General features: G+C 38.5%; 1 protein-coding gene across 1 annotated transcript; it reads left to right on the plus strand.

Annotated features, from left to right (window-relative positions):
* The first annotated feature begins 220 nt into the window (after positions 1 to 220).
* On the plus strand, positions 221 to 18,616 carry OSTF1 (osteoclast stimulating factor 1). The gene is made up of 10 exons (XM_066339672.1): positions 221 to 381; positions 9,989 to 10,035; positions 10,698 to 10,748; positions 10,832 to 10,895; positions 12,110 to 12,163; positions 12,631 to 12,738; positions 13,182 to 13,231; positions 13,347 to 13,425; positions 13,887 to 13,985; positions 16,181 to 18,616. The coding sequence occupies exons 1-10, from the start codon at positions 348 to 350 to the stop codon at positions 16,237 to 16,239; spliced, it is 645 nt and encodes a 214-aa protein (XP_066195769.1). The 5' UTR covers positions 221 to 347; the 3' UTR covers positions 16,240 to 18,616.
* The last annotated feature ends 1,873 nt before the right edge of the window (positions 18,617 to 20,489 follow it).

Below are 20,489 nucleotides of genomic sequence, written 5' to 3' on the forward strand. Positions count from 1 at the left end.
GCGCACGACGCCCCGGCCGACTGCGAGGAGAAGCCGCCCTCGCGGCCGCCCCGTCCCTGGGGCCGTCCCATCCCTGCGGCCGCCGGCCCCGGCGCCTGGGCGGCTCCCCCGGCCCGGCGGGCCCGGAGAGGGAAGCGGCGGGGCCCCGTCCCGCGGCGCGCGCTGATTGGCCGCGTTCCGCCCGGGCCGGGGCGGGAGGGACCGGCCGGGACCCGCCCTTCGTCCCGGCTGCCGCCGCCGCGCCCGGGCACTGCCGCCGTCCGTGCCTCTCCTCACCGCGGGCCCGCGCCCGGGAAGCCCATCGCCGTCGCGCCGCTCCCCCCTCCGTGCTTAGGCGGGCTCCAGCCATGTCCAAGCCGCCACCTAAACCGGCCAAGCCAGGTGAGGGAAGGACAGAGCGGCCTGGGCCGTTCTCCCCGTGCGGGGCGCGACGCAGCCGCTTGCCCGCTGGCACGCGAATGGCTTGGGTCTCGGGTCTGCGCTCTCAGACCCCGGGCGAGGGTGGGAGTGGGGCAGAGCCGCCCTTCCCGTCCGGACCGCACGGTGACGGCGAGAAGGGCTGCCGCTTCCGTGGCTGGAAAGCACCGGGGGCTACCCGCGGGCGTTGTGTCCAGCTCGGGAGAAGGTTCGCGAGTGCCGCCAGGTCGGAGCCATCGCCCGGGGACAGGCTCCGTGCCGCCGGCTGGGCAGAGCCCGCTGGCCCCCGCCTTCCCCGTCTGCGGCGCCCGGCGGTGGCACTTGGCGTCGTGGCTGCCCGGCCGGCAGCAGCCGTCCGGGAGCTGCTTGCGTAGCCTGAAATGCGCAGGAAACCTTTTAGCCTTTTCAGAAGCTGTGCTGAAATACTCGGAGGTTTGCCTCGTGATTGCGCGCATTGGCAGTATATTGACGCATAAAATTAGCTTTATAGTATAGTCGCGTGCAACATTGTTCATCTTAAAGGATGGAATCCACTGTTTCACCTTGTAGGACTCCTCTAAGAGCCAAACTCTGAATGTGCTCTTTGAAATTCAGGTGTCGAGGTACACATCACCCTTTCTAGTGCGTTTAGTCATCGATGTGTAGGGATTTGCTCCCTTAGTTTTCTTCAGAAAAATTCACTGCAAAGCTGGTTTTCTAAAAAAATTAATAGCAGCCATAGCTTTTTCTAAAAAAAAAAAATATTGAAAAGCCATTCAAGTTGCACAGTTTTAAATTTTAGAATAGAAATGACATTTTTCAGGTAAATACACATTCTTACATGAAAAATTTAACCATTAGCTTTAGGGTTTTGAGGTTTTTTAAGTAAGGAATTGATCTGAAAAATGTAAAAAAAAAAATTTAAAAATGGCTATTTAGCATGTTTGTGTATTATCTGTCAGTGTAAAAGCATAAATTCTTACTTAGTGGATTTAAATTTTAGAAATTAAAAATCCACTGTGAGTTTAATTAAATAGATAAGACTAGTTGATGTCTCCCAAAACAGGATTATCTGATCCCTATCTGATCCCTACATCTGAATTTCAATTTTTTTTGCACCTGGAATATTGTTTGAGATTCTAGTGTAAAAAAAAGAAAGATTAATGCTCAGCCTAACTAAGTGTTTTAACTAGACAATGTATAAAACAAGTTTTTAGTTTGAAGTCAAATTAAACAAGTTGTTTAATTTGAAACAGTTCAGACTATTTAAACCATCAATCTCATCCTGCGTGCAGGAGCAAAATCTGCTAAAGCTCTCTGGCTGTAATTTTATCCTCAGAAGAATTTCCTCTGCCCTGTAGATTGCTAAGCTTCTTTTAAAACAGCTTACTTTAAATGAAAAATACAGTAAAAAGCATAGCTCTTGTGGACCTTTACTGAAAACAGTCAGTTCTGAGGAAATCTGCATGCCTCTGAAAGGATGTGGTGTTTCACAGCTGAATATGTGTTAAACGTGGGATTTTCCGATGAAGTTGATAACTCAGTTTTCTGTTTTTCGGGAACATAAGTTAAATCTAACGTAAGATTCTTAAGGAGTTAAAGGCTTTAGCCCTGTCTAACTTACAGGAGCTCTCAGACTGACTCAGGCATGTTCTGCCTAATACTAGGCATCTCTCCCTGGTTTGGGGGGTACGGCTTGTGGTGTGCTTGATCTGATAAAATGTGGACTGTCATCAAAAGGACAACTTCCCTACCCCCACCATCCCTTTCCGTTTCGTTTAGTTACGTGACAAGCTGGTGGTGCTCTTAACTTTTTTTATGTAAGGTTATTTTTATGTCTATGTAAGGTTATTTTTATGTCAGGTGAACTTGCTGAGCTGGTTTGCCAGCATGAGTGCTTGACACAGCAAAAGGAAACTTGTAGTAAAAGGAAGACACAGAAAATAAGACTGTCTTCCTAATGACTTTCAGAGTTGATTAAGGGTAATAAGATTAATTTTTCCATATCCCTAACTTTTGAGGAGAGGAAATTTTATGGCATCTGTTGTGTCAGATTTTTTCAAAGTAATTTTCTGAAAGAAATTGCCTTCCAAATCCAGCCAGTGGAGGATATGGAATCTTATACTTCAAAATAGCTCTGTAGTTGCATATCTGACTTCTGTATGTTAATATAGAATACAGATAACACGCCTTTGATACTGTAATCAAATTTCTTAGGGTTATAGATGGATGTTATTTAAAGACATAAATATGGGAACAGCATGTGGTGGTATAGTTTCTACAGCAGTGGAAGGCTGTCTCTTTTGGTGGCATTTTGACTGCATTTGCTAGAATGTCTTGGTGCTTTTGGTCAAGCTGTGTTGATTTCTCTTCACTGATCATTATTAGGTATCAAGTGTGTAAGTTCTGTCAGGAAATAGCAATCCTGCTTGCTTTGCTGATCAATTACTACAGTTCAGGACAGACAGAAGAGAAAAGAAGACACTGGTCATCCAATCCTCTATGTTGGGAAACAAGAAGTGGAGATTGGATAGAGAAGGAAGGAAATATTTTGGTGGTGGGGAAGTGAAAATATATAGTGAAATAAATATCCTTTCTAATACAGTGAGTCTTCACTGCTCAGCTCAGGGATTTTAGACACTACATTTGGACAGTGCTTTAAAAATGTAGGGAAAAGAGGAGATGTGAAGGCGGAACACGAGCTAGCTGTGCCACTATAATTTTCTTCAGTACATGACAGCATTTTTTCTGACAGATTGTTTTTCTGTAAATCCTGTTGCATGCACAGCACATAAGGATTTCAGTTACAGAGAGATGGTTTTTGACATCAGCATATGTTAGATGGTTATGTTTGTGAACATTTGAGCTCATCTTTTGAGTCTCTGGTAAGTCCTTGGATAAGATTGTTTATAGAGGCTCTAAAAGTCTTTTAACTTACAGTGTTTTGAGGTACCTTTTTTTTAAGAAGAGCTTTGCTTTTCTCATGTAATTCTGTATTGTTATTGTTTTCTAGCTGTAGTTTTTATTTAGACTTACTATTGGAAATAAAAGGGAGTGGAGGGGATGTTGAAAATAGCAGAAACATACTTTCCTGCCAGCGTTACCCAAGAGTAGGGTTTCCCCTCCATCTTTTAAGAAATCTTTCAATGTCTCAAACAACATTGTTTGCATTATTATATATCCTGTTGGATATTAATCCTGTTTATGAAAGTTACTTATTAAGTCCTTTGGATTTGACGAGCTTTAATGGCTTCTGCTTAGTTGTCTGCTGCTACTTAGGCAGTGTCTTCTTGAAGAGCGCTACTGTCTGGTGGTATCTTTTGATTAGAGCCTTATACAGTATGCAGCAAAAGCTTTTGGGGAGATGAAAGGAGCGTATTGATATTTTTAAAAAACCTTACTTTCATGTTCACAGGAAAGTTTGTTGATCCTGGCCTAGAGTTGACACAACATTTATGTTTTATGGAAAAAGACCAGTCTTTGTACTAAGGAAATTATAGTTTAAATTACTCCAGTTGAGAGGGAGGCAGGAGAAGACATAAGGATTTAGCATAAAGGGTTGCTACCCCAAAGCAGTTTTGTTGACTTTTCTCCTATTGGTAGCTGTCAGAGTTAAAAGTAGGATTCTGGACATAAATACTTAGTTTGAATCACAAACAAGTTCACCTCAATTCTAATGTGAAGTAGGAGCTGTGACAGCATTCACAAGAGCAGAACCACTTGCATTGAGTCACATGCCTAAGGCCTTGGCAGTAGGCTTAAATTTGGCATAAGTGATGGTGGTTTGGGTTTCTTCTGTACTCAAAGAAAGGTTTCTGTTACTCAGGAAGATGTGAGCATGTGAATGTGGGGAGTTACACTGCAGTCATCAGATCTGAGGGGAAGAAAATGTCAGAGAAACAAACAGTTCCCAATCTAGTTTCAATATGAATTAAAAACTTTCCTTTCTGACCTTAAATCCTCTTATTACTGCAAATTGCTGGGACCTCCAGCAAGCTTCCTGCAAGTGAAGGTATTTGTGAAAATAAAACCGATAAGAAACAGAAGATTTCAGCATCAGGTTATGACAGTGACATTGTGTTCACTTGTAGCTTCTCTGAGAGTGTTTTCACTTCTGATTTTCTATAGCAAAGTGATGGGTTTTTCTTCGATTCCAGACACTAATTAGTGCAGTCCTTGATTGTTCCTAGATACCCTAGTTTGTCATCTAGGCTGATACCAATCTATCCTTTGCGTTCTTTTTAGTATGTTCTTAAACATGTTACTAGGCATGCTTGCCTTTTTTTTTTCAATGTGCCCTTTCCCCCCTCCCCCAACATGTATTCTTGTGTTCACTTCCCCTTTCTAATAAGCATTAGAAGTTGAAGATGGTTCTCTAAATACTGAGGACTCCACCTTTTTCTGTCTCAGTTGTGGCAATCCTTAAATGCTACGGCACTCCTGTAAAAAGTATTTCCAGTACTTTTGTAGCTGTTTGGAGCCCTGTGTGCAATGCACCTTGTATTGCAATTCTGAATGCCGCAGGCTTGGGACAGAGAGGCTAAAAAGCTTCCTGGAGGAAAAGGACCGGACGGTGCTGGTCAACAGCTGGCTGAACATGAGCCAGCCCAGGTAGCTGAGAAGGCCACTGGCACCCTGGCCTGCATGAAGAGTGGTGTGGGTAGCAGACAGTAACTGGTCTGCGTGCTGGTGAGACTGCACCTCACGTCTTGTGTCCAGTTCTGGGCTCCTTGCTACAACAAAGACATTCAAGTGCTGGAGAGAGTCCAGAGAAGGGCAGTGGAGCTGGTGTAGGGTCTGGAGAGTAGGTGGTACAAGGAGTGACTGGGGGAACTGGGGTCTTTATCCTGGAGGAAAGGAGGCTCAGGGAGACCTTACTGCTTTGTAGGACTATCTGAAGGGAGGTTGCAGCAAGGTGGCTGCTCATTTCTCGTGACACTGAGTGACAAGTGCCAGGACAAGAGAAAATGCCCTCAAGCTGTGCTGTGGATTTTTGGGTTGTATATTAAAGAAAATTTCTTCACGGAAAGTGTTTGTCAGGTGTTGGAACAGACCTTGAATATTGTCTCCTTTTGAGCCATCTGTTACAGGTAGGGGTTCAAATTAGTGTTTTTAGTCAAGTTGGTGCTAGAGTTACTGATTCTGAACTGGTTTTGTGCAGCATTATGGCAGCAAGGAGAAAGGTGGCTGATGAGAGCCCAGGATTAGCTTGAACCTTTTAAGGGATCGATAGATTTGTGGGTTTTTAACCAACTGTGGATGACTGTAGTCAATTCTGATTTTCTACAGCACAGAGATTATCCCCTCTGTATACTGTAGGTACTGACAGTGCGTTGTGACATGCAGTGAGTCGATTTCATCTTGAGTTAGTTATTCTGATTTTTATGGTAGTCTTGAGCTATTTAGTCTTAATATAGCTAAGGAAAAGATGCTGCATCAGGATTGATAACTGATTAGTAGCATCTTTGAGTCAGTGAGATTTGATTATGACTCTCTATGACAGATGCTGACAAAAGACTTGTATCAGTCCAGTGGGGCCAAGCCTTGGTAGCTTCTGTGAATATTGACTTACAGCCATCATTATTTTGTTAAAATATGTATGTTTTGAACCAGGGGACTGTGTTGGAGTGGGTTTTTGTTTGAGGACGTAACTGACAGCCAATGAAATTTCATTGTCTCCCCTTCTGTGCTGAAATTTCAGCCTAACACAAATACCTAAGTAATGCCATGCAGGTATAGGTCAGTTTTTTCTTTTTTAGCTTTTCATTGCGGGGTTGAAAGCAAATAAGAGTGGAGAATGTTTTGGTGGCAGAGGGGATTTTCATGCTAATATCTGTGGCGGTTTAGGGAAGCTAGAGTAAAAGAACAGAAAGGAAGTGGGAAAAAATAAGTCACTGTGAGAGAAACAGTAGCTCCTTGTCACTATGCTCCTTATCACTTCTTTGGAAGCAGTCTTCTGTTAGTGATTCTACAATTGATTTAAAGTAAACCTCTAAGTTGTAAGAAGAAAATAAAAATCTTAGTCTTTTTAGAAAATGGTGTTTTGATTTTGTGAAGTCTTTTTATTACTTAGCATTATGAACCACAGCAGGTATCTCTCTTCAGTACCTATCAGAAACTGTATTTTTAAGCTGTTTAGTTTCTCTTTTTCATTGCTTTTATGCACTTAGCAGGGAAGGGATCGTCTTAGAATTATGAGTTGCATGTTTCCCTTCCTCAGAAAAGTTGGAGAAGTTTATGGGTAAGTTATTTAAAATAAATTAAATGGTGTGGGGTCAGCCTGACGTTAGTTTTATGTTGCTAGTTACAGAGAATAGTTAGTTTGACTGCTTCACTGTGGTGCACTGCTGAGGGAGGATTTGGCATGCTGAGAATAAAGTAATTTGTGTGTGCCTAGTGCCTTGAAATTTTGCAAAAGTACATATATGCTCTGTGTTCTAGTTACTTCGTCATTTAAAAGTATGTGGTGGGGAGGTGCAGTCATTCGACTTTGGGAAGTTCAAATCAGTGCTAATTACTGGTTCACTGTCCTACAGAAATCTTGAAACGCTGTTTGTATTAGAACGATGGTAGTAAGTGGGAGCAGAGGAAGATCTTGGGTGCTTTCTAACTTTTTGCATCTTCCAAAGCAAAAATTACTGCCAATGCAAGTTCTGTCTGCATGCCTAAAGATAGGTATTGCTAGATAAAAGTACTTCCAGTGATTACAGGTACCCATAAATAATATGATAATAAAATATTGTTTTATTAATAAAAATAAATTATAATAATTTAATAATAAAATATTATTTCTAATAAAATATTATTTCTCCGTGTTTGCAGAGCTGGGATTCAAGCCTAAATGCCCCCTGCATGCTAGCATTTTGTCATTTTAATTTTCTAGACTGAATTTTTGCATTAGAATTTGGTACCAAAAAATCCATTACAAATGCTGAAGTCCCTTTGTTCTAAGCTCTTAAATGAAGCAAAGTGAACAAGCCTAATCCCTCTTTGTCAAAACATTTTTAAAAGATTGGTGCCAGATCAGTAATGAGTAGTGTTTAACTTCAATATAAAGTACAATGAAATTAACATTAGCCAGACCTGTAGTTCTATAGATGCAGATGTGAAATACAAATACTTTGTGTTTCATCACAGAAGAATGTTTCGGCATCTGTTGGTCTGTCTGCGACACCACAGTTGGACATTTGGGGAAGTAACTCCCTGTTTCAGGTTTATGGAATTTAAAAGAACCCCACAAACAAACAATGTATTGCTTTTTGTTTAAACAATGTGTCAGACATACTGCAATCAACAACAGCATTTTCAGTTTTCTTTGTCTTCACAGATGTGATAGCTTTAGAAAATCTGTTTGCATATATGTGGTACATTAGTATGAAAGACATACGCAACACACAAATGCATATTTCCTCCTTTTCCCTGTCTTCTGCAATCTTCCCATTTCCCCTTTTAACATTTCTTACTCTTCCCTTTTGTTGTCTATTTCCTCACCTTATTTACATTAAACACTGAATATTGGTGCATAATGGCTGCAGTTTCCATAGTTCTTAGTTGTGCAGTTCTGTTTTGTGTTTCTGTGTCTTCTGTGTGAGAAAGCCAAGGAGAAGGGTCAGTACTCCTGTCTTCCATCGTGTTGTGTTGTCTCTTGCTCTTTTTCTTTTTTTTCTTCTTTTGTTTTTTTCATGTTGTTGCTTGGCTTCTCCATAGCTGCAGTTCACATTTCGTGCTGAAGCTCTTTGGCCTAGATGCATTACTGTGTGCTGTCCTTGTTCATCATCTCTATATAGGTAGTAAACATCACTCAGGTTTCATTCTTTTTAGAGTTGCTACAGTTGCAAGTATTTTGTTTCTGAGGCAAAGGTTTGAGAAGTGTTGGACGTTTTATGTCCAGGAAATGGCTGCTTGTGAAAGAGAGAACAAATCAATAAAGCCAAATTGAATTTCTGTTATTAAAAATCAGGAACTGCGACGAGCAGTTAGATATTGGAGAAGAAAATCCTTACAGTATCTACATGCACTTGGCAATGTGTTTACACAGGTTCATTTTATGTGTGTAGTTTAACATACACTTTGTAATAAAAGAAATGTTTTGCTTAGTATTTATGCCTTGGCAAGTATGCCTTGGCATTGCTGTTGCTAGAGAATATCCAGAGGCGTTTGAAAGTATGATTTAGGAGACACCCCAAGGGATGCTGCAAGATGGCAGTTGGTTACCATCCTCGTTTCTCAAAGTCATCAGCATATTCACCTCCAAAATGTCATTTCTACAGCCCTTTTGTTAACTTTCTAAAATGATCGCTTTTGTAGGCAGGATTTTAGATACTGGGATCTAAAGGCTACATCTAGCAGAAAAGAAAAGACAAATTCTAGATCATTCTTAACTAAAAACATAAAGGCTTGCTCTTGAGACCTACTCTGTCTTTAGCTGCTTAGCTCTGTTTAATAAATGACACAAACTGTTGCATATGTACACTTTATTGTACAGTATAGCCTTTGGTAGTAAGTTCATCAGTTTCTCTGAGAACACAAAATAGCCTGGACCTAGTGTGACCTACGTAACACATTCTGATGGATTATATACTGCTTCAGTCACAAGTTAATCTGTATAAACACATATAGTGTGAGAACCTGTGTGTAACCTACTTGCAAGCTGAGAACATATAAAAGTAAACAAACCTATATGCTTAAGGCTAAAAGTAAACAATACAGAACAGTCTGCATAATAAATTCCTCCAGTAAGTCCAGCATGGACTCCAGCAGTTTGGATAATTAAATTATGTAACATACATGTTTCTTCTGTGTTTGTACTTTCTGTTCATGCTCTTGAAATGTATCTTTAGTATTTATTTTTAAAAAAGGTTTGTAGGGAAGCTTCTTTTGCAATTTATGCAATTTATTTTGAACCCCTCTGCAATAAGGTTATTTTTTCCTGGCTTGAGTGCTGCTGACAGTCTCTTCCAAAGGCCCTATAAAACATCTGTAAGCCACTTACTGGAATTGCAAACTCCATGCCTTATTTTAAGCATCTGAATAGAACAGGACATCAGTTGTACACTAAATAGGACTTTGTGACCATTTGTCATATGAGTTTTGTGTCACTGCATTATTTTCCTAATAATGTCTGCAAGTAAGTATAAAAACATGTTGGTGACATTGGTTTGTTTCTTTTTTCTTTTCTTAATTCTTTGTCATTTGACAGATTTGATGTTAGTAATTAAAGTACATACAGCATATATGAGCGTGTGAGGGAATATATGAGTGAAATTACTCTTTCCCTCAGAAATCAATGACAGCACTTCTCTTGCCCAGTGAGCTATAAAGACCATGTTAAGTGTGCAGAAGAGGCTACTTACATGTAGCTGATCAGGTGGCCAGTTTCCTTCATAGCCCATGTTGCTGGGTTTTTTAACTCAGGCTGCTGAGTCTTTTCCTCAGGATTTTCTTTGATAGAGGCATAGCACAAATTCATTCAGCAATCAGCATTAAGCTTGAAGGAAAGGAGTATATTTGGATTTAAGGGCTGCATTTAAAGGCATGATACTAGTACTGATTTTTTTTAATTGGGTTTTTTTTTGTTTTGTTTTTGTTTTAGGGCAGGTTAAAGTATTCAGGGCCCTGTATACATTTGAGCCCAGAACGGTAAGTATGTCTAGACTTCAGTGGTTTGAGAATCTCACTTTTAACCCTGTCTATAATATTTCTTCAGTTCTGATGTTATTGCCATATTAGATTTACTCTACTAAATTTTTAATAAATTGTTTATGGATAGTCATTCTTAATGTGAATAACATTGTCTGATTAATCATCAGTCTCTTTTAAGAACAGCTCTGTTTAAAACCAGCATGCTTTCTTCTGTAGTATCAGTTACCTACTATCAAAGATCAGAAATAGTTAATAATTTATTTTTTCTTCCAAAGATAACAGTAATAGTTGAGAGCTAAGAGATCTGGAGAACTAGGACGAGCCAAAAAGGGGACAAAGTTAACAAACATAAGATATATTTCAGTGCTTCTGTTGCACAGTGCTTTGTTGGAAATGCCACTGTTGTTAGGAAAATTATTGATCCGAAGGTTAGCTATAAGCAAGTCAAACTATGGACTTGCTTATAGCTAACGTCAGTTTGTTGTTATCACAAAACCTAGTTATCACACTAGGTGGAGAATTTGAGTTATCATTATTTTGAATGAAGAGATGAATGCATTATAACTTAGCCAGGTATTTGTTTTTCCAACATACACACAATCAGATATATTTTATTTGTCCTTTTTTTTTTTTCTTTTTTTTTTTTTTTATTTTTTAAGCCAGATGAACTGTACTTTGAAGAAGGAGATATCATTTACATCTCAGACATGGTGAGTCTGAAACATCCCACATGGACTGAATACTTCTGAGATGCAATATATCCCATCTAAAATATTTTCCCTTTTTTCTTCAGAGTGATACAAATTGGTGGAAAGGAACTTGCAAAGGGAGAACTGGACTAATTCCAAGCAACTACGGTAAAGTCTAGAGTATTTTTATTTGGTAAGATCATTCACAATCAAAGGAAATCACTAAATAAAAAGGTGGCTTTTCAAAAACAGACCATAGTACCAATACTTAACGGTACTCCACCATGTATTTCAGAATACATCCATCTGCAGTATCAGTTACCCCTGTACATCAGCAGTGGACAAACTGTCTTGTATTTTTATAACCTAGGGACACCTTAAGTTTGCTGAGTGTTCATGTTTCTGGTTATGCTCTTAAGAGATACTGAGCTTCTCTCAGTTTTGAGGAGAAGAACACTTAGATCTAAAGGATGGAGTTTTGTTTGCCTTTTGTTGTGTTTTGGTGAATATATTCTGCCACAGAAAACATTGGTTTCTTGGGGTTTGCAGCACGTTAAATATCCCATATTCCTTTGGGCTGAATAGAAACTACTTTTTCAGATTGAGCTAAAATCACTTTTAAAAGCCATGAGTACAGACACATATCACAACTCCTCCAAGTCCTGCCAAGAGTACCAGTTGTCATGACAGATCACATCACATCAAGCTGCCAATATGACTTAGGCTGATTCATGTTGTTCCTTCTTCAGTAGGAGATTTTATGATGGCACTGCTGTTTCCCTGCCCCATAGTTAGTAGAAATATATTAATGGCAATCTGTGGTGTAGTCATTGAGGCTACATCAAATTTCACTTTAGTTTGTGACTTCAAACTTACTACTCTTGCTGTCTGCCAGAGATCAGAAGTCATGCACTGTTCGTATGCAAGAAGACTAGTTTATACATGCTGCACATCCACATTCAAATTTCTTTTGAATATTGAAGTGTGTTTTATTTAAAATAAACCAAACAATCTATTAATTCATGTTCCCACTGAGATTTGTAAAGCTTCAGTTTTAGACCAGGGTAGGAGATTTCTCTGTCTCCACGTTTGCAAAATTACATATATAAGCAGAATAGAAGCTTTTGCAGACCTTGAGAGTACTAGGAGCAAATCTTCTGATGTAAAGCAGTTGTGCAGTGTGATGCTGTTTGAAAAAAGGTTTTTTCTGAATTAGCTTCCCATACACTGGAAATTAAAGTGCATTTCACTAGTCTGTCACAAGTCTGTGAGTGTGTCTCACTCACAAATCTCTTTTCAATTTAGAATCGAATATGTTTTGTTTCCACACAGGTGTCAAGTACATGTTTCAGAAGTAGTTAGAATTTACTCTTTCATTTCAGTGGCAGAGCAAGCAGAATCTATTGATAATCCACTGCATGAAGCTGCCAAACGAGGTATGTTTGGTTTTTCAATTGTGTGATGCTGCGGTATGATTTACTTGTTTTCTACTATAATAATAATGCATTTAGGATGAAGATGTTCTGCCTGTTTTGGTTGTCTTGTTTATTTAGCAAGTTGTCTGGTAAGTTTTACAGCTTTGAAAAGGTGAGATACCGCCTGGTAGAATTATCAATCTGTCTATACAGACAAAAAGTGTGGTTCCATCCATTCATCTGCATAGAGATATAAAGGTCTTCTGGGAATGGAAGAAAAGATGTTTAGTAAACGTAGTATGACTTTGGTAGGACTTGATATGATTTAATGTGATTGTTCAATGAATTGTAAATGTTGCTGCTAATCGCTTCCTTTCTTCATAAGTTTATGGGAAGACCAACACCATTTAGAAAGTACTATTTACCTGTAATGGTTCTTTTAACTTTCCAAAGAAAAGAAGATAATCAAAACTGATTTTGTCTTTCAGGCAACCTGAGCTGGTTGAGAGAGTGTTTGGATAATCGAGTTGGTGTCAATGGCTTAGACAAAGCTGGAAACACAGCTCTGTATTGGGCATGCCATGGAGGCCATAAAGGTATCAGAGCATTATTTTGGCATTATTGTTCTCTGTTTTTCTTGTTATTCTTGTTAGGTTGCTTGATAAAATTGCAGGGCTAAATAATAAAGCCAGGGTATTTTCAATGTAATTCTATTTTTTTAAATAAAAATCAGGGTAGGAGGGAGGCTCAGCTCCATCAAGTGCTGTGTGTTTTGTTGTTGCTATTGAAGCAGACATACTCATTAGTATAACTTAGAGGCAAAGTATAAGGACAGATGAAAAAGAACTGTGGTATTATTTGGGGTATTATTTCATGCAGAAGCATTTTTTTATGACTAATTTAAGACCAATCTGACTTACAGATTTTCATTAGTTGATTTGGTTGGTCTTTCATTGAGTCTTAACTACAATGAATGCAAAAATAGCATAACTCCTTTCCACTAAATTCTTCTCTTATCATATCTCCCTGTTTTCCGCAGATGTAGTAGATGTCCTGCTTACCCAGGCAAACCTAGAGTTAAACCAACAGGTAGGTTGAACCAACAGACCCTTAGAATAGAGGTGTGATGTTACTCACCCTTAGTAGAAGCTGGAAGGTTTTTTGCTGCATTTTAATCCTGTTGCTTTTCCATCTAACTCCACAGAACAAATTGGGAGACACAGCTTTGCATGCTGCTGCATGGAAGGGTTATGCAGATATTGTAGAGATGCTGCTGGAAAAGGGTAAAGAACTTCACCAAGGTTTCAACAATCTATGTGCAGAGTAGATTCTTGAAGGTTTTTTATTTTCTATTTCTTAAGTGTTTCCGTATAACTCAGGTACAAGGCTTTAGCCAGCTCACCTGCCTGACTTTCAGGAAAAGTCTTGCAGAAAATTCTGGCAGCTCTTTGAAAGGTAGACATCTCACCTGCTCAAGATAATTTCATCCACTTTACAGACAAAATTAGGCGCTTAAACCCCAGAACAGCAATGACATCTGCTTCTTAAAAAGGAGGAGCAGCCTGCAAGTTTCCTAATCAGTATGCAAGAACATCCATAGCTTTAGGTCTGCTTCAGAGCAGTCCGTAGCTCAGATTCCCTTGTCCATTGCTGTTGTACCTACGTTAGTGAACTTCATATCATAATGACATTGGTTGAGAAATAACTGGGATCATGATTCATGATGAAAATTTTCTTCATGAAGGGGCAAGAACAGATCTGAAAAACAATGAGAAGAAACTGGCTTTAGATATGGCAACGAATGCAGCTTGTGCTTCCTTGCTTAAGAAGAAACAGAGTGCAGGTATTTCTGATTTTGTTTTTCTGATAATTTTACTTTTGGAGAATTAATATTTTAGCCAAATACCAATATACTGATAGCCGTAAAAACCGTTTGGAAAGTACATGGGCTGAGAATTGTGTTTGTAAGGGCTTGCATGAGAGGGTTAGTTTAGGGCTATGATATGAACGTGATTTATCATATGGCATGCTGCTGACCACCCAAAATGCCACCTTGTGTCAGCAAGAGGCAAAAAGAGTTCAGAAGGTGTGAAAATAGTAAGGGAAGAGATGAAAATAGAAGACAAGCCTTTCAGACAGAATGAGAGCAAGGATGAAAACTATTTTAAAAGTAGCACACCACAAGGGACAATGTACAAGAATAAAACAATGTGCTGTCTTTCTCCATATGCTTGTCTCTTCCTCCAAACTTAAGCCAAACAAGCATCAACATATGATCCTCCTTTTCTTACTGCTAGATTTTTTAACTTTATTATCTCTATGTGTCTCTGAGTGACTGTCTAACAGAGAAATAAAGAATGCTTTCAGGCAGTCTCACTGCCTCCCACTGTGTTCATCTTTCCTAGTAGCATAGTGTCCATGTCCAAAAGACTTAAAAGAGGCTATTTTAAAAAGCTGAACAAAGACTGAATTGTTCAGTATTGTGTAATTCTATTGCCTATAGTTTTCAGGAGGCTGAAATTAGGGTGCAAACTCTAAGTGAAACAAGAAATTACTTAAAAACACAGGCAAGGTTGCAGTCAGTTTTGCTGGGATATGCAGTACAATTGCATCATCACGGGACTTGTGGAAACAGAGGAAATGCTAATCTGTAGGAGCCTGGAGGTTATGGTGATTAAATGGACGAATAGCTGACTGCAACTTGAAGAATAAATGGAGGAGTAACATTAAATGGAGGAATAGCTGACTGCCAGGAAAAGCAGTTGCAGCAAAAATAATTGTCCTGCTCTTTGGTAGAGGCAGAATCAGGATTTTCCATAAAACTGGGAAATTATCTCTTCCCAATGATGGTTCTTAAGAAAGCAGTTGTAAAAAAGGGTAGAAGTCCTTCTGTGTGTGTGTGTATGTACATACGTACATACATATATAATATTGATTGATATTCATAGATATAGATATATACATATAAAATACAATTTTTCCTAAAGTTACTTGATCCCTGTTAGGAACACTTTGTTCATTTTGCATGTCAATTGTAGCCACCTGGTACAGGTGTTTTCTCTGTTCTGATGTCCCAATAATTATACTTACGTTTTATTTCCCAGTACTAAGTGACTAATCTAATAACTGATCTATTTCTTCACTCCCTTTAAATTAATTTCATTTCAATAACTGACTGATTTTTTTGTCCTTAGTCACCTAATCTATCACCAGTCTCTGGTAATTTCACACTGTGTCTTTTTTTGCTTGCCTTGATATAGCAGCTGATATTCTCAGTCTAACTGCAGTTTCAGTATTAGCATCCTTGTTAATTTTTCTGTCTTAACTTGGCCTTCATGTAATATCTCTGACACCACTGGTGTGTATACTTTTCTTGCATTTTGTGTTTTCTTGGTTATTTTCACTAATCTAATTTTTCTGTCTCTTGAGTCTGCATTTACGTATTTCCAATGTCTGGAAGTGAAACATTGTTCTTTTTCAGAGATTCAATTCTATATCAACAGTCTTCTCTCCCTTGTTCCTGTTTAAATAAGGTTTCTATCCTAGGCCATCTCTAAAACTGTTTTACTGGAGGAAGCTTACTTTGTCTCCAATCCAGATTTATGTTTTACATGTACAGACAGATATTCAAATGTCATTTGCTGAAGTACATTTTAAAAAATGAAAATTACTAAAATCACGTCATAGAAATGCAAAAAGATTGTGTTACTTGTGCTGCTAAGCAAGGGAACAGAAGAAATGGAGAGAAGAAATGTAATTTGTACTTTCCTGAAGTATGGCCCCTTGAGCACAGGGCTCTGCAATTTCTTTTCTTCGTGTTCTCCTTTTGCTGCTTCTCCTCCTAAAAAAGAGAAACATGATTTTTTTCACTTAGATTTCTTTTCTCGAAATGGTTGAGCAGGTTCATTTTAAATTTACTCATTTTTTCCTGTTCCAGAAATCTACAGTAAATGGTTATCACTTCTGCAAATTACGTCAGTCATGTTGCCTCTGTGCCTGGTATTTTTAGTACTCTTTCTTAATTTTGTTTCTTTCCAGGTACAGTCCGAACATTGAGTAATGCAGAGGAATACCTTGATGATGAAGACTCCGATTAGCTTTTTTAACTCAGTAGGAAAAACTTGCCTTGTCTATGTTGTTTTCAAAACGTGTGTTCACAACTGTAAAAATATCTCAGAGTATCGCAGTATAGCATATAAATGAGAGGGTGAAATCATGCTTTGCAAAGGAATAATCTTCATGTAGCCAGAAGATGTCACCTTTTAAATCAGAGTTCCTTTTTGGAATTAGCACAGAGAAAGTATGGCCCGCCTTTATCACTGAATGGGCAGAGGACCATCTTCTATACTCACAGGTTTTGTCTCAGGCCTTCTCAGTAAGTGCCTTGTATCTCTGGAATACTGAAAGGTCCTTGTGGGACACCACTGCTAACATTTCCCTGAATCTCCCTGGGTATATGTTCCTTCATGCAGCTAATACTGACAGTCAGTACTGGCTGGCAGGCATAAACGGAGATGCTACTGTAAAGAGGGGCCATTGTTTGCCCTCATGGGAGACACCATTATGAGGTTGGATTTTTAATTCTGATAAATTTTTTTCTCTTTCTTCCCCTGTCTCTCATAAGTGAGGTGCAAAATTACCTGAGACAATCTGCCTCAGGAATGCTTTTTCTTCTCTGTTGCTGTGGGCCCAGTGAAATGTTAACACTGGTGAAATGCTTGGTTAAGTCAGGTTTGCTTTAGAAATTCACTTGGACTTTGTGGCTTGATTATTTTGCTTTTTGAAATGTATTATGCTGAAACTATTTGTAGTGAAAGGAAGACAGAATATTTTTCTATTTATCCTGCCTAAAATTTTTTAATACTGATCTCTTGCTTTTATTTTTTGCAAGTGCTCTTATGTCTTGTCCTAAATTACCTCAAAGTTTAGCTGTGTTTGAAGTAATGAGGGAAGATGTGCATCAAATATACCAAGGCATCTTTAGGAGAGATACCTGAAGTTGAATAATCATTTTTAAAATGTATTGCTGCTTTCTCTGAATTAAAGAAAGATAGAAAATAAATTCAGCCACTTTTAAGCTTCCCTGCAGAGTTAAAAAATAGTACTTCCTTCAGATTGCTCAGTAGCTGTAGCCTAATACTGCACATTACTGAGATACTTTCTTATTGTGATGGTAAGTGGATGTTACAAGTATTTGAGATACAATCTCATTTTCAATTTTTTGTTGCTAACTTCTCTAATAGAGACTCCTAACAAATTCATTCTAACACAGCAGTCTGTGATACTAAAACAAAACCAAAGAAAAGAGAAAAAAATAGGGGAAAAAAAAGCTCTTTTGAAAGACCGGGGATAAATGAAAAGCTCTTGTGGAAGTCTGGGGATAAATGAAAATCACACTAAGTATTTAAGAGATTTTTAAAAGTCTACAGCACTCTTTATTTCCCATTTTTAAAAATATGTTGAGCCAGATTTTTTATTTTTATCATCCTCGAAAGAACTAGATGCCAGTAATGCTTGTTAAACTCTTATCAAAGAAGGCAGTGTTTGATTGACTAGAACAGTTTGAGATGGGAACATTGCACAAACAGTCATCTGATATAATTCTAGACTGTTTAAATGTTTAAACCATAGAACCAATGTTTTAGTCCTATGCTGTAGTGTGGTTAAATGAACAGTGATGTTTTATTTTGTATGAACTTGAAGATCCTAGAGGGAAAGAAATAAAATCAAAAGCTGCCAGCTTTTTCTCTGCCTTTCATTAGAACCGTTTTTAACATAACTCACAATATTTAAGACTGTCCTGCTTCACATTTAATCAGCTAGCTCTTTTACTAGCTCAGCCTTTTATCATAGTTAAGCCATATGTTATGGTGCATATTGCTGATTAAAATTATGCATTTTCAAAGTGCAAGCTTTAAAGTCCTGTAATGAGAGGCAAGAGGGTTCAGCCATCTGTTACATGAGTCTTTTACCTGCATAAAAAAGCTCACAAGCTTAAAATTCTTCAGTGTCACAGGACATGGAGAGAATGGTTCAAGTCACTGTTTTTTTTGTTGAGCTATGGAGACAAAGTCTGTATTCATAAATAAATCTGAATGTAATGTCTTCTGCCATGGGTTCAGCAGCCTACAAGGAGGATGTTATGCTCAACGTCTGTGTAATTAACAGCTGTAATTAATGAACAGGGAAGACACTGTGTTCTTCTGCAGAGAGACCTAAATGCTGCGCAGGAATGGTGACAGAAGCACAAGTTTGAGCCCAAGGATTGCATCCAGAGTTCTTGCTGGAGTCTCCTGAAGGAAGCACATTTACATCATACGACGCTTAGGGAGTACTGTCATTTGTTTCCAGGACAAAAATTAGTGCTTTTGTTTTTTTCCCACAACTTTGTTTTACTTTATGAAACAGTCTATTCATCTTGTGAAATACAAATCACTGTGAAAGCTTTCAGGCAATAAATTACTTTTTGTCTAACTCTACGAGTAAAATTTTGATTAAAAAAAAAAACTAAAACAAAACAACAGAATAAGCAAAGAAAACAAAACCAAAGAAGACCCAAAACAAATGTCTTACAGCTAGAATAAACTACAGCTGGAGTAAGCTGATACAACGTCTTACTAGTTATGCAAGCCTACTTGCTTCCCCTACTTTTCTTCCATGTTTGTACCACTGCAGACTTATTTAAATTTAAGACTTTTTCCAAAGGCAGGTACATTTAGGTGTGTAACGATAAGAAAAATAGGGTTTTTAAGACCAGCAAAAGGAAAGTTTTCATGCTTATGGTATCTTAAAACTGAAAGTTGAAAGATATTTTGTCTTGCATACTTCTGGTTGAATTAACGTGTGTGCCTTTGTTTTGAAAATCAGCTATGTTCCAGTCAGAAATTTTGTGCTGTTAGGGAATAGAAAGTGTTTGGATTGATTTGAAGCTCTTCCAAAACTAAGTTAGTAAATTTTCTGTTGGCTTTATCAGAGGAATCAAATGCTTGATCCCTGTTTTGTAGGAGAAAAAATGGGACATTTCTTGCATTTTTTTAATATAGTTCTTGGATTCTTGATAAATTTCAAGTTAGTATACTTTAGTCTAGGACAAAGCCCATCTCACTGAATTCCACTATTACACATCGCATCACCTGAAATGTTAATTGCCTAAAACAGTTAAGATCACACTAAATGTTTAAACTGAGTTTTCTAATTTTCTAATGAAGTCTCCAGCTTTGAACCTGGACTTCTAATTTCTGAAGACACTAGGGTGTTCTTGTGTTTGAGTTTTATATCTAGGGTCAAAGATTGCTGAAAGTAAGTGAGCCTGACCTTGTAGTCATTTCATTCACATGCTGCCAAGTCAGATGTTTGAGCATGCAACACACACCAAAATAAAAAATCCGTTTGCAGCCGTTGCCACCGTCTAAGGAAAACATTGAAACACATCACAGAAGAGAATAACAAGTAATGGGCCATCAGACACCTGCTTCATTAGACAGATAAAAGCTGAAGAAGTGTTTTAGGACAATATTAGTCATCTGTGCTTTGATTCTATCAGGAAACACAAACAAGCAGAAATGGTTTTGAAGAACTTGGAACAGAAATCTTCATAAGAAATTATTTTGATACAAAAGCAATATCCTAATCTGCAAAATAAATAAAAAGGCTGGGTTGGTTTTGGTTGTTGCTACACATTAAATCAACAGAAGCTAAAAATAAGACAATACTACAAAAGCAATTTGGAAAAATTGACTTTACATCAGAAGTTTTGGAAGAGATTGTAGACTGGTGCTAGTGTCTGAATGTGGCAGAAAAAAACTACTAAGTGCCTGTTTACCTGATGCCTGTTGTTTCTCAGCTGAGAGTTGATGCTGAAGATGATGTATCCCATCTGCAGCCTTTTCTAGAAAGCCACGTCATTACTTAATCCTTCTGCCAAGGTTAGTTTTCTTCCTTTGGGCTTTGTAGAGCAGTCCATAGTGCACCAGAGAACTCTTCTGAAAGTGATTCCTCTGTGACATTGTGGCATTGCTAACCTATGAGCAGTGCCACTGGGAAGAATTGTGTTCCAGCTAATGGTCACCCTCAGAGTTACAAAAACAGGGTTGTTTCCTGTGGTTGTGAGCAACTCCTGACATCAGAGGCTGAAGGAATCTCTTGCAGAGATAATGGTAATTTAGCTGGGATTTTTTTAATGTTCAGCAGCACAGAACTTGGCAGGGTACCAGCACTCAGCTGTTACACATGTCAAATTTATGGCCAAGAAAGAGTCTGTAACTTGTACCGTTCCCTTGAGAATTACTTCTTTCCCTGAAATTCTGAAGCACACATTACAGTAACTGTTCTGTTCTTTCTTCCTCTC

This window comes from Sylvia atricapilla, chromosome Z (assembly GCF_009819655.1).
Source record: "Sylvia atricapilla isolate bSylAtr1 chromosome Z, bSylAtr1.pri, whole genome shotgun sequence".
Taxonomy (NCBI): domain Eukaryota; kingdom Metazoa; phylum Chordata; class Aves; order Passeriformes; family Sylviidae; genus Sylvia; species Sylvia atricapilla.

Bases quoted from the DNA above. Each gene is read 5' to 3' on its own strand.
- OSTF1 (XM_066339672.1), top strand. From the start codon at position 348: ATGTCCAAGCCGCCACCTAAACCGGCCAAGCCAG. The intron at 10,749-10,831 runs GTGAGTCTGAAA...TTTTTTCTTCAG, and splicing joins TCATTTACATCTCAGACATG to AGTGATACAAATTGGTGGAA. The intron at 12,739-13,181 runs GTATCAGAGCAT...TGTTTTCCGCAG, and splicing joins ATGCCATGGAGGCCATAAAG to ATGTAGTAGATGTCCTGCTT.